This window comes from Poecile atricapillus, chromosome Z (genome assembly GCF_030490865.1).
Source record: "Poecile atricapillus isolate bPoeAtr1 chromosome Z, bPoeAtr1.hap1, whole genome shotgun sequence".
NCBI lineage: Eukaryota > Metazoa > Chordata > Aves > Passeriformes > Paridae > Poecile > Poecile atricapillus.
Window position 1 is genome coordinate 32,001,701 of NC_081289.1, and position 13,749 is coordinate 32,015,449.

The 13,749-nt window shown below is 42.4% G+C and overlaps 1 protein-coding gene across 1 annotated transcript in view; it reads right to left on the reverse strand.

Moving 5' to 3' along the window:
• Positions 1–3,460: 3,460 nt before the first annotated feature.
• LOC131573513 (plexin-C1-like) overlaps positions 3,461–13,749 on the reverse strand; it is a 70,073-nt gene continuing 59,784 nt past the window's right edge. The window contains exons 25-31 of the mRNA XM_058827524.1: positions 13,324–13,355; positions 13,129–13,236; positions 11,036–11,199; positions 10,447–10,594; positions 8,515–8,655; positions 8,348–8,422; positions 3,461–6,691 (exon numbers count right to left, since the gene is read on the reverse strand). Coding sequence (XP_058683507.1) covers positions 6,587–6,691; positions 8,348–8,422; positions 8,515–8,655; positions 10,447–10,594; positions 11,036–11,199; positions 13,129–13,236; positions 13,324–13,355 — 773 coding nt within the window. The 3' untranslated portion in view covers positions 3,461–6,586. The remainder of the gene's footprint in view (positions 6,692–8,347; positions 8,423–8,514; positions 8,656–10,446; positions 10,595–11,035; positions 11,200–13,128; positions 13,237–13,323; positions 13,356–13,749) is intronic.

Consider the following 13,749-nt stretch of genomic DNA (forward strand, 5'->3'; position numbering starts at 1 on the left):
TAAGTCTGTGGGACCTGATAATGTGCATCTCAGGATCCTGAGGAAACTGGCTGATGGTGTTGCTGTGTTTGGAAGCCATGGCAATCAGTGACTGGAGAAAGGGAAACATTGCTCCCATTTTTAAAAAGCGGAGAAATGATGAACCATGGAACTCCAGATGGGTATGCCTCACCTTTGGGTCTGGGATGATCATGGAGCACATCCTTCTAGAAGATGTGCTGAGGCAAGTAAAAGAGAAGGAGGGCAGCCAAGGCAGCTGTCATGGCTCTACTATGGGCAAATTGTGCCTGAGCAATATGGCCTTCTATGATGGAGTGACAGCAATGGTTGATGGGGGAACACCAACAAATGTCACACTTAGACTTCTGTAAGGCCTTTGATATGGTCTCACATGACATGCTGATCTCCAGATTGAAAAGACACAGATTTGATGGATGAACAGCCATTTGATAGATAAGGAATTGACTGGATGGACACAGCCAGAGAGGGCTCTATGTCCAGGTAGTGGATGGTGATGAGTGGGGTCCCTTAGAGCTCACTTTTGGGACTGATGCTCTTCAGTACCTTCAGTGATGACAGTGAGACGGAGTGCAGCCTCAGCAGCTTTGATGACGGGAAGCTGAGCTCTGCAGTTGGCACATCAGAAGGAAAGGATGTCATCCAGAAGTGGGCCCATGGGAACATTATGTAGTTCAGCAAGTCCCAAGTGCAAGGTGCTGCATCTGGGTAGGGAAAATCTTAAATGTGAGTGTAGACTGGGAAAAGAAGTCACTTGAGAGCAGCCCTGCAGAGGAGTTGGGAGTTCTCATGGATGAAGGGCTGGTCACGAGCTGGCAGTGTGCATTTGCAACCCAGAAGGCCAGTCACAGCCTGGGCTGCAGCAAAAGCAGCATGGCCAGCAGGGCAAGGGAGGCTTCAGGAAGACATTATTCTTCCAGCACCTAAAGGGGCCTATAAAATGGAGAGGGACTGCTTCTATGTCCAGAGAGTGTCAGGACAAGGTGCATTCATTTTGAACTGAAGGAAGGGCAGGCTTAAATATTACAAAGAAAGCCTTTACTGTGGAGGTGGTGAAGCACTGGAACAGGTTGTCCAGAGAAGTTGTGGATGCCCCTTTCCTGGAAGTGTTCAAGGCCTAGTTGGATGGGGCTTTGAGCAACCTATACTAGTGGAAGTTGTGCCTGCCCATGGCATGGGGGGATTGGAACTAGATGATATTTGGTCCTTTCCAACACAAACCATTCTGTGAACTATTGCCAAAGCTTCTTGTCAATAAGGTTAGTTTTTCAGTATTTTTCCATAAAGTCAAAACATTAAATAATCTCAGCACAAGAAACTTTGAAAATTGTTTTTCAAGGTTTGAATTGTTTAAAATTAAACTGACATTTAATATAAAAACTTAAAACTATGTTTTTTAAATCCTTTACCACTTACTTGATAATATTTTCTTACTCCTTCAATGTAAAAGTTAACGTATGTTGCTCTGGGTTGCAGTTTTGATCACTAACAATGCTGTAGTCCACATCTAGGTTGGTATTTTGATGCAGATAAAAAGGATAAAATGAAATTTGAAAAGCTCTGAAAACTTCTATTTGCTACCCTTGACAATGTGCCTCTTGTATTTCTATAATGGGAATAGGCAATAATTGTTTTTTCAATATATTATAGCAGAGATTAGTATAACAAATTGCTTTCACCTTATGTAAGTCTGTATTTGTTCCTACTCTAATTTATCTACAACAAAAATATTTATTCTAGGTTGAATATATTTTTTTTCAGTTCATTATCAGTTCATTATCATTACCACTAAAAGAAATTTGTGAATGATAAATGATTTATCTAAATTTTTTTACTCAATAATCCAATAATGATGACTTTCCTGGAATTGCAGGAACTTTTAATCTGGGTTTTCTTTGTATTTGGGTTGTTGTTTTCAAGATACTGTAACAAGAATGTGGGACAGTGCGAATACACTGCAATCTCTTGTGATAGGTTATTTAGTATTGTTAGACTGAAGGAATAGCCAAAGAATGACACTGGTGTTGTCTCAACTCTTCTCTCAGAGGCTGCATTTTTCATTTTCCACAGTGTGTAAGTATAAGGCTTTGTCTTGGCTCCAGCCAGGACAGGGTTAATTTTTACAGTTGGGGGGCGGGGGGCGGGCCGGCCATGACTGGGAGCTGGGGTTATTCTACACCACCTCATTTTCCTGGGTCAGGGGAAGGAGATCCTTCTGGAAGGAGCATGCCAGGCTCCATGTAGTGAGCAATCACGTGTGAGTCGGCCTCCCTTCTAGCCTCTGTCATTAGTATTGTTGCTGTTACTGATCATTTTCTTATCACATGGCTGTTTCCAGTAAGGGGTTCTTATCTCAACCCACGATCTTTACTTTTTCTGCCTTCAGTTCTGCTCTCCACCCCGCCCCAGGGGAGGGGAGGTGAGGCAGTGGGACAGCAGAGCATGGTTTCCAGTGTGTCAGGGGGAGAACTAAATTGGGGAATACCATTCCTGAATCAGGGCTGCACATTCTTGGGGAATTTGTTAAACTTCTCTGAGGAAAACAGTGTAGCTATTAGAAGTAACAGAAGCTATTTCTGCTGCCTCCTGCGGCATGAACTTGTACAAAGTAACTCTGTGCCTGAGCCAGCTTTGCCAAATGGGATGGTCACCAGCATCTACCAGCATGGAACGGTTGCAAAGAGCAGCTGTCAGCAGCTTCATGTTTCTGTCCCCAGGTGTGGCCGTGTCAGCAAGGTGCTCTCTGCTGTCAGGGGGCAGGGGATGTTTATACAAACCAGGTAAGACTTGCAGGGCAGAAAAAGGGTAATAGCAGGAGGAAGAATGCTGGTCAGTACTAGGTCTGTTGGCGACCTTTCCCAGTTGGTCTCAGGCTTTTTGTGTGAAAGCTTATTTTCTGTCTCTTAAGCACCTTCTCCTGAAAGAGGGATTATTGGGTTATCATACTTTGTAACACTTTTAGGTTTTTTTAAAGTATTATCACCCTCAGAGTCTAAGCAGTACAGTTGAAGTGCAAATCCTGAAGGCTGTGTTGGAGGTGTGGCAGGCACTGCACCATCAGCCCGTCCTTGGCCTGTTGCTGCTTCCCACAGGTGGGAAGGCAGCTGGGAATCCTCCAGCCCAGGGAATCCCCCTCCATTCGGACTGCAGGAGGTAGCTCACTACTCAGCAGCTGCTGGAGTTTAGACCAGTGTCTCCCCTCCCCAGCATCATCAGATGTTGTACTGTACCGTCCTGTTCCTCTTCCCAGTTTCAGTGTGATGAAAGTGTGCTGTGCTGACCGGCATGGTTCTGTCCTGGAGCCTGGCAGGGCTGGAGCTGCAGCACTTTTTTCTCACCTGATGCCATTCCTTCTCTTACACTCCATTCCTTGCGTGACCTTGCATTGTAACCAGCTGTGTTTGCTTTCTTGTAACCATTTTAAAGTACAGAATCAAACTAACCTCCAAATGCTTTTATTCTAGATAAACCCATACAAACACCAACATGTATTTGTCATTTGCACTTTTTTTAACCATTAATTTTAAACAACAGATTAACTTCTGTACAACAGGAATTACTTTACACATTAGTAAGATTTGACTTCAAACTAGATGACTGCAAAATAATGCTCTGTAAGCTAGTGTTAGAAACACGCTGTTTGCCATAGCAGTTTACCTGTAAACATGGGAAAGTAAATTGAAGAGAAGTTTGCTTTTCATTTCTGAGGATGCGATTAGAACTGTTGTGTTGCCGTAATACCCATAATAGTCAGAGGTGGTTATTTTTCTCTGTGTAACAGTAATGGCAAATTGCAGATACGGAATGTGTGCCAATGTTTTGTGTGCTGACCCAAACCTACCAAAAGAGCCACAATCACTTAATTATACTTCACATCACTTCGTGAGATCCACTTGATGGGTTACAAAGTCCCAGTATGACTTAAAAATGGTTTACTAACAGAGTGACACTGTTTAGGAGGCTTGAATAAAAGGCAATAATCCTATTCCAGGCTGTAGGTAAAGCTACAGGGCCTGCTTCAACACATACTTAATCTCTAGAAATCATTAAAGCTAGTGTAGCAAACAAGCAGTAGTACAAATACAGAATAGGACTGATTTTCATTTCCTCATCAATATAAACACATATAGTGAAGTTCACAGGATCAGACCCACGCAAACAGATTATATTTTACAGCTTTTCAAGCAGAAATGTTGGAGTTGTTTTTTCTGCCTGTACAGAAGGTTACTGTTGAACAAAACTATCACAGTTCATTTGAATGCACTGCCAGCAAACACCTGAAGTAGAAGAGAACTAACTGGAAAGTATCATCCGCTCCTGCCTCTCCTTCAATATCAATTACTGTGCTTTTTCCATTTATTTGATGCTGCTTTAAAAGGTTAGATTAAGAACAGTAAAAATCAAGCCCTTACGTGCAGGTATTCCAAGCTTAAGTGCTAGTCAAGCCACAGTCCACTCCTTTAGGACAGAGGGCAAGATAGGGTAGAGGTGGGTGGGTTTTTTTCCAATTAAAATTGAACTTATCAAAATACATTGTGCCAGGCAGAGAACTGCTGAAAGTACTGCAACATTGTAGTGCAGTGTCCTGAACAAAGCCATACATTCCATCAAGTATAAAGTGTAAACTTAATAGCAAGTGTAAGACTTGAATTAAAAAAAAAAACAAACAAAGCCATCACAGTATGGGTTGGTTGGTGGCTGCCCTCTCTGATATGCAGGAGGAACAACTTGTGCAATCACATGGTAGGGAGGAGGCAGACCAGCAGGACCGTGTTTTTGGGTTTGCTTTTCTCCACAGTAACAGCCCGCATTGCTTCTGCCACAGGTGGCTGGCGTGTGCCGGCACTGGCTGGCCATGGGATTGTGACCAGAGCAGGCAGCATTAGCACCGATGCCTGAGCCCTGGGACTCCTCCAACGCAGCACCGTGTGACCCTCTGTGTGACCTTCCGCTGCCTGGGAGCCCTGCGCAGCTGCCTCTGGCTGCTCACAGCCCCAGCCCTGGCTTTCTGTACCAAACGTGGGCCATCCGTGCCATTCGCAGCCTATGGCACCTTTCCCGCTGCCAAGGCAGGTGACAGCTCTTCCCTCTCCTGTGGGCCACTGTGCTACACCACTCACCTCCAATGGTATGGAAATGTATCTCCTTGTCATGAGTGCCTTACCTCAAATCTTAAGGGCACGTGACAGCCTCAGAATGTGCCTCCTGTGACTGAATCAGAGTCCATGGTGACAAACCATTTCAGCTCTGTCGTAGAGGGTAGGGTTGTGCTGGTGCTGTAGCAGAGCTGGAGCCACAGCTGCTCCTCTGGCTTTGCTCCGTAGCCACTGCACCACCCTCATCCCGGCAGCACAGCCATGCCCTTGCTTTCCAGCTGGGCCCACTTTAGCCACCAGTGCAAATGTAATGGGCCCCTTCCTTCCAAAATGGCCAAGCCTCAAAATACCCCAGCCAGACTAAGGCAGACAGTTACCCCACCCCAACCCCAGCACGTTTGTATCAGTGTCTCAAACACCAGTCTTTCTGTTCTTAAATCTTATTAAACCAACCTTTGACCTGACCCCCACATGCTGGCTTTAGGCCTGTGAGGCCCTTGTACACAGATGGCAAGGCTGGCCAGGACTGTCAGTGCTGATGCATGGGCTGATCATGCACCTGAGTACAGGTTTGTGCACCAAAGTGCAGCCATCGTCAGCTGCTTCATCAAATCACAACAGTGTCCTGATGCAGTGCATTTTCAGCTGTGAAGCTGCTCACAAGTGTTTCACAGCTTATTTAAGGATGGAAAGGTCAAAAATGTAAACACAGACTGATGGTGGCTGAATGCCCTTCTCCAAAAGCCTCCCCTCATCTCTTCCCCTCAGTGGTTCGCTTCACTTCGGACATGGAACTTCTAACTTAACAAAGGGAAATCCTACCATGTGGCATTTGGCTTTCCAACCTCAGACCCACTGTGTATACTAAACACGTTTATCCTAAGTGCCACGTTGGTGCCAGGTTGTTGTTGGGTTGTTTTTTCCTTGTGGTGGTTTTTTTTTTGGTTTTTTTTTAGATTTTTTTTTCTGAACAGGAACCAGCGAACATTTGACTGGAAGGAAGGAAACTGCAGCTGACCCGTATTCTGAAGCCGGAGCTCACTCTCACAGTTTGCCAAGCTGCTGAAAGGATGTGGCGAAACATCAGCCTTTTCTCTTAAAAAAAAGAGGTAAGCAATGTGCAAGTTCATGTGGGCAACTCTGAACTTACAGTGTATTTTGCACATCTCCTATGACCTTATTTTAAAGTAAGCAAAAAGCTTACTAGACGGTATCTTTGACCAAAGGGTTATGTGTGTTCAAGTACCTAAAAATGCTGACCCTGCCAACATTAGGTCACTTTCACATGCCCCAGTGTGAATATGTAACCCTGCCCATATTTCATTCCCAATCGTAGATTACTTGGAATGGTCAGAGTGGAGAAGAGTGTCCAAACGTTTCAAACCCTGTACATATAGTCAGTCAAAACAGTTTTGGGAGCAGTAGCACTAATATAAAATCCCCCACAGTGATGCTGTGAGTCAGTGCTCCGCTCAATGCCATTTGCATTTTTTCTTTTCATCAAATAAGGCTTTTACTTGCTGGAGCTGTTTCTGGACTTCTTCAAACCCCCGTTCTCGCTCAAGTTTGCTGACAATCTGTTAACAATTAGCAAAAGAGAGAATAATTTTTTTAATGCTTATTTTACTTGCTATTTTTTAAAGCCTGCTTTTCTGTACTCTAACAACTACTGACAGAAAAATCCACTCAGTGCCTGCCTATCTGTAAACATTCTTTTCCGACTTTAACACTTTATTTTGGTAGTTTTCCTTTCAAGTCATTCTGATCACAGGATTTGCAACACTTCCACAAAAGAATGACTGAGCCAAGCAAAAAAACTCAAAACAAATTCAACACATGCTCATCTCCCAGAGTGTGAGGCAAGGCCAGTGCTCCAGTTTTTACCCTAGAGAAGATTTGCAAGTGATATTTTATTTCTCTTCCTCTGCCCTATAAGCTGGAGGCAATAAACTGTCTCTTTTCCTCTAACTCACCCACTTGGCTCCAGCCCAGGTGATAGAATGGAGCTGTCTGAAATCTGTGCTGGCAACGATATGCAGGAACAGGTCTCAGTAAACAATGAAAGAGGTTTAGCTGCTCCCAGTCAAAAGCCAGAGTGGGAAGAGCAGAGGGAAGATTTCCTTCTAAGGATGGGCTAAGTTTAACCAGTACTAGCTTCAAAAAAGCAAAAATGGGGACTAAGACTAGAAAGTACACTGAATTCTCCTGTATCAATCATTTTAATAAGATTAATAAAGGTAATTATTTGTATGATATGAGTATCATCCCAAGCTTGTTTCAAGAGGTGAATATTTGATGCTGAATCCAGATAATTTGAGATGTAGAGATCAGAAGTGGTAAGCCAGCTAACAGGTGACTGAGAGCTGGATGACTACAGCAAACGCTGGTGCTGTGCTGCTGAGGATGAAAGAGAGAAAGGCCTGGTTGCTGGGAAACCCAGACAACCTGCTGGAAGCATAAGGAGGCCTTCAGGCAACACAGCCCAGCTGGCTCTTATCTGAGTCCCTGCACAGGCACACACAGCCTCTGTTAAGGATGCTGAGCAAAATGGAGTGGAGAATCCTATCATGCAAAGTAGAGGACGGGGATTTTCTTAGAAAGCAGTTTAGAGGTAGCCTGTGACTAAGTACTTTCAGCTGAGAAAAGATTTCTTTTGTTAGTAATAGCAGGGACTGGAAACTATAGCTGTTTCTTTTTAAGAGAAAGACTATTAGAGCAGAGCATTAAGAGGGCTATGATGGGAAAGAAGCAGACACCTCTTGCTGTAAGGCTGTATGCTCCACAGAGGTGTTTGCACTGACTGTTAAACTGAGAGCCCTGGTGCTACAGTCTAATCTGACTTCTGAACCTCCAGGGAAATGGAGCGTGTGCACAGAAGTTGTGACAGGCATTTACAGAGACTCTGCAAACACAGTTAAAACAAGAAGTCTCGACTATATAGGAACTTCCTCAAAACTGCAGGGATAATGTTATTGCTATTGTCTCTGTGCAATACAGCAGTGACACTACAGGTGCACTAACAAACCTTTGGCCTGTGCCCTCTCGGAGGGGTGGGGGCTCCAGCCGCTCTGGGGGCTGCACTGCTCCAGCCCCTCACAGCTCAGCAGAAGCAACAGCCTTGGCTGCATTAAGGAGGGGCTGCCTCTGGAATGGCACCCAGCAGGTCACACATCCCTTGGTTACTGTGTCAAGTCCCACATTAAAGATTAAGCAGAAATTACAGATGTGCTTACCTCATCATAGTATTTCACTATGTATTTGCAGATTTCAAACAAGGCCACTTTCTCATTAAATTCATTTTCATGTTTCTAAAACAGACACAGTTCTGGTCAGATATTTCTCCTTTAAAAAAACAAAACTTAACATGAAAGCAAATGAAGCTGTTGCCTCTCAACCATACCTTAGATTCCTGAGCTAGAAATTCTTCAACCTCTGCAGTGGTCAATGGAGGCAGATCCCTGATGGCTTTGTAGTACGCTTTCACCTCCTTCTTGTAGAGTGGAATGTCTTTAGCATAGAGAAGTTTATTTGTTGGTGCTTCCTTAAAAGAAAAAATTTGAAGCCTTGTAACTTTTCGCAGCACAGATTTCCTAAGGTTCCACCTCCACATGGTTAATTGCATCTAATTGTGTCTGTGTGACTCATTTTTCTTTGCTGTGGTTATATGCAAGGAACCAAGGTTATGAAACAAAGATGCAAACCAGAGGCAGGACCTCACTAAGTGTCTTGTGTTTCATGACAGTTGCTGTGTAATTATTTCTATTGACATCTTCAGTTCCTCCTTACAGATCCTTAGACCTGAAAGATTGTGAAAGCTGAACCAAAGGGCCTGAGGCTGATACCCTATTTACATACAGGATTCAGCAGTACTGCTGAAAGGAAGTTCCCCAGCAGTGATACACCAGAGTGTCTTGATAGATGCTGTCCTGGCAGATGTTCCCCTAAATCTCTTTGGTCCCTTCTACTCTTTTCCCTCAAGGCTTTGAGAGCATGGAGAGCTGACTGCCAGACATGCACAGCCAAACGGATTTTTTTTTTTTCATCACAGGACTTCAACAATCCAGGTCAGCACTGACCAATCTGGGAGCTTTAGGCTCATTCGAGGAAGTAAGCGATGCTTGTGATAGGAGCCAAAGCCTCACTTGGAAAACTGATTTTCAGAATGTAAAAGTGGGGGTTGGTAGTTTCCTGTTTAAGTTCTGGGCAATAAATGACACAACCATGTGATATCGTCACCACTGTTTCCAGTGTGTGGAATGAAGTAACTTAAATGTTTGTTTTCTAAATGGCTAAAAGATGCTTCAAGATAAAAACCTAAAAATCATAAAAGTAAATATGATTTAGTACTAAAAGGTCACAAGATGTTTACTGCATTGCAAACCTTTAGCAGGTTTCAGCACCCCTTTTCAAATAGCTTACAGGAGCTATTGTTTCAACAATACTGCACAGTGTGTTTTAAGTACAGAAACCTAACAACAGCTCATTTGCAGTTTTTCCATCAATGAAGTGATGTGATTAGCTTTAATTTATGGTACTTCACTCCTAAAGTAAGATAAATAACCACAAATTTTCTATTTACCTTTAACAGATGAGCAGTTGGATTAGATCACATAGGATATTAGTCCATTTTTATATAAATTCTTTTAGGCTAAAAAGTCTCTAGCCTGTTTTTTTTTTTTTTTTTTGGTAGTATGAGCCTGAACAAAAGCTTTCTGCTTTGATCCAACAAAAGGAAAATACCCTGGAAAAAAATGAAGTATTTCTGATCCCCAGAGTTCTGGACACTATACTAAAGAATTTTTGAATGTAAGATTCCTGAATTTGTTGTTCCAGCAAATAATTTTGCATATAAAAAGGGAGCAGCTAATATATGTGAAAGGAACTGTTTCAAACTTCAGAGGTCTTTCAGTATTCTTACAGTTTCCACTAGCTTATTGTGTGAGTTTTCTGCACACTGCTGTGTGGCAGACAAAATTTGGACTACTTATCAAATAGTGTTAATACTTTTAAGGCCTTTGTTTAAAACTACATTAAAACCTTAAAATTTCCACCTTCTGCCACCTATTGTGTAAACACACTGTGCAGAACTGAACTGCAGAGAAAACAAGCAGCAGTTAGCTACAAATAAAGCGTTCTCATAGCTTTATCTGTCTACTGGTGAATTCTTCATAATCTCAGGAGACAGAGCAAAGAGGAATAAAAACCCAGTTTAATTAGGCCCCTGACAATTCTGCCCCCAATATCAGCAGATCCAGGATTTCATCATCTTAATCATTATACAGCTGAAAAAGAGATCAGTTGAGAAAGTAGAAGACTGGAGGGGCAGCATTACCTTCCCCAGTGTCTGTTCTGCAAGAGAAAAGGCATCCATGAAAGCTTGTGCGATTACAGACAAACAGCCATCTATGTGAGAAGTCTTCTTAATATCAAAGACAAACTGGGGATTCTTCAGTATGTTCACCCAGAAGCGAAGAGGAAGACTAGACAGGAGGAAGAACAAACATCTTTAAAATCAACCACTCAAGTAGCACAACTGCTTTAAAATGGTCCTTGATTGCAACTGCACTCATGGAACAAAGCACATACCTGGCTGCTTCTTCACGCTAACGAAAGGGGTCAGAGAACAAAGGCTACAGAGCAAACACATCTGTCAGGCACCCAGCTTCAAATAATGCTCTCAATCTGCAGCTACTTCTTTCAGAGTGTGAAGTCGATGTGCAGACTGCACAGATCTTGAAGCTCTGGTGGTTTGTGTTGTATTAAATCAATACACTAAAGTTACTGTTATCCACAAAGCCAGACCACATCTTATTCCCAGTCATGCCCAAATCTTATTCTTCTGATCACACATGACACATACCATTTTTGCAACTACATTTTCAGAAAGCACACACATCCCTGCATAGATGCCATGGGTATACCTGTTAGTTTTCCATATGTGGACCACATCAGGATCAGTAATTTTTTTGCTCTCGGCCTGGGCATCCAAAAAGTCAAAAAAGTACTTGATGGCAACTGGTGCTTTATTGTTGGGTAAACTCCAAATGCTCCTGAAGAGCTTTTCAACAACTGAATGAATTGCAACCTGAAAAGCAACAAAGTTAATATTTTGTTACTATTACACGAGAAAAGAACAGGATATTTTACCTCAGAAAGCTGTGTGCCCGGAGATACATAGAAATTACAATGTGCTTGTGGCAAACATCAAGGCAAACAAGACAGTAATAAAAATGAAATTAAAATACACCACAATGAGCTCCTTCCATATCTCACATGTCCTGTTGCTCTGCTTACGGGAGAATCATGGTGAACTCTGTAATAAATCACAGGTGGGAAGAACCACTTGGGCTAATAAAGACAACATCAACTCTTGGGATCCTGTTGCCACTGTTGCTAAAAGCATTTGGAATTTGTGACTGGAATTAAGAGGGAGGTGAGAAAAAGCTGTTTAGCCAGTTTCCTAGGGCACTGGTCTTCCAGGTGCCATCTGTGACACATGCTCAACACATGTGCTCATCAACACTTCACAGCCAAGTGGCTCTGGCACTTCATCTAATTCTAGGATAACAGCTTTGGGTGCTATAAGACACTAATATTAGAGAGAAGAACTGAAAACTGGGTATTTCTGATACAAAAGTGAAGATATTTGGCTCACAAAAGGAAGGGTTTGGTTGCTGCTGCACTCACTGACATAATCAGAGAGTATTCATAAGTAAAGGCAAATAACACACTGTTTTGTGCTTTTTTTCTTCACATCTGTTCTGAAGCTCCTTCAGCCCAATATTCTCTCGACAAGAAGGATTTAAGCATATCCCAGGGCCTTGATGAACAGGGCCAGTTCATTTCATGTGGTAAACTCTGCAGTTGTCTGTGTGCATGTATGGGAGAAAAGGGAGCAGAGACAGAGATGGTGAGATGCAATTTCCTTTAGTGCACAGCCTCTATAATGAGAGGAATTTCACAGCAAAGGATATCACAGCTCTCATGTTCAGGGAAGTGTCCTGCTTCGGAGAAGGAGATGATTAATTTAAAGCCCTTTAAAAGAACTGTTTCTAAAAAGCCTGATCTTTTCTTCTATGCCTTAATCTTCCACCATAAGACATTACTGGTTTACTCCAGCATTTCCTGAGGGCTCATGATAGTTTTCACAGGTAATGAGAAATGACCATCTTCAATCTCACTTTGGGGACTGTCCCAAATTACTTCAGATGCTATCAACAACCTAATTAATGATTTTTAGATTTTTAAATGCAAGAAGGCTATCATCATCATCCCTTCAGGCCTCTTGCACAGTTCTCAGTGTTGTGCACCCATTAATATTTTATGCAATATGCTGTTGGTAAAAGTTTTCTAACCATTTTGAGTAAGTCAGAAACAAGATGACGGTACCAGAAGGAGTGGGCAGGACTTATTCCTAAGTAATGCACATTGTAAAAATTAGGTAGTTATATTATAAATCCTAAGGACCTTTCTTTAAAAATTAATCTAAAGTTAAAAAATAATTAAAAATTAATATTAATATTAAAATAATTAAAATATTTTGAATGCCTAATCTAAAACCTTGACAGATTATTTCATTTTGTGGGCATTATCTTGTGAAACTCAGGCTTCATAAATTGTCTCTAAGCTGGAGTGAGAAGATTGTTAACTGAAAGCTGTCATTCCAGAGGGGTTCATTCTCACTCTATGGAACTCTGGTAAACCTCACTTTCCATAAGCTAAGTAACAACGTTTTTTTTTAAACGTGAGAAAAACGTTGTGCTTACTGAGGAGATACCATGTGTAATCAGACAATTTTAGAACTCTAGTATTAGGAAACCTGAAATGTGCCTGTCTTTGCAAATGGTCATACCCCATAGTTAGCACAGTGATTTTTATACGCTATCTTTTAATTTAACATTTGATTTACACACAGGAAGTCTTGCACAATTTCTGGTTTAATTTGTGTTTCTGTTATGCCGAACTAGCCAAGCCAACATCAGCCCTCCCGCAAAATACAGCCTTTACAGTTTACCTTGGTTGACAAAAGTTTTGTGAGATACATTTCTTTCACTTTGAATTTTTGCTTTCCTTTGTGACCTGCTCCCTTCACATCTTTGTTTGCTTCTGAGTCTGGTAAAATCTGTCATGAAGAGATTAGAGAGATTACACAGATCCAAATACAGCTCAGTATTAAATCTACCATTAGCAGTGTAATGATTCAACTCACCAAATGACAGTGTTCATCTGAGTAGTCCACATCTAAACAACAAAAGCAGAGAGCAAACAGCCATTAATAATACACAGCTACAAGCTTGTGAGTTCTGCTGAGCTCTGGGCTGTGCAGCAGGGTGCATCCAGGATGCCAAGCAAACAGTCAGTGTCATCCTTTCCTGCCTGCAGTGTGAGGGAAGCCTCTGAGAAATGCACAGACCCTGTGCACCTCTCTAGTGCCAACCTGTAGTTTGGACCACTACGCTACGGCATCCTATCTGCTGCTGGGGTAAGCTGGCAGCAATCACAGCTCCTCTGAAAGGAGGACAAGATGAGATGATTGCAGCGGTTTAAGTCTCTGAGAGTGCTGAGTGAAGGTGGGCTGAGGTCAGGCTTGAACACAACGGCTGGGAACAGACAATCTCAGTTTTGCTGAGGGAGA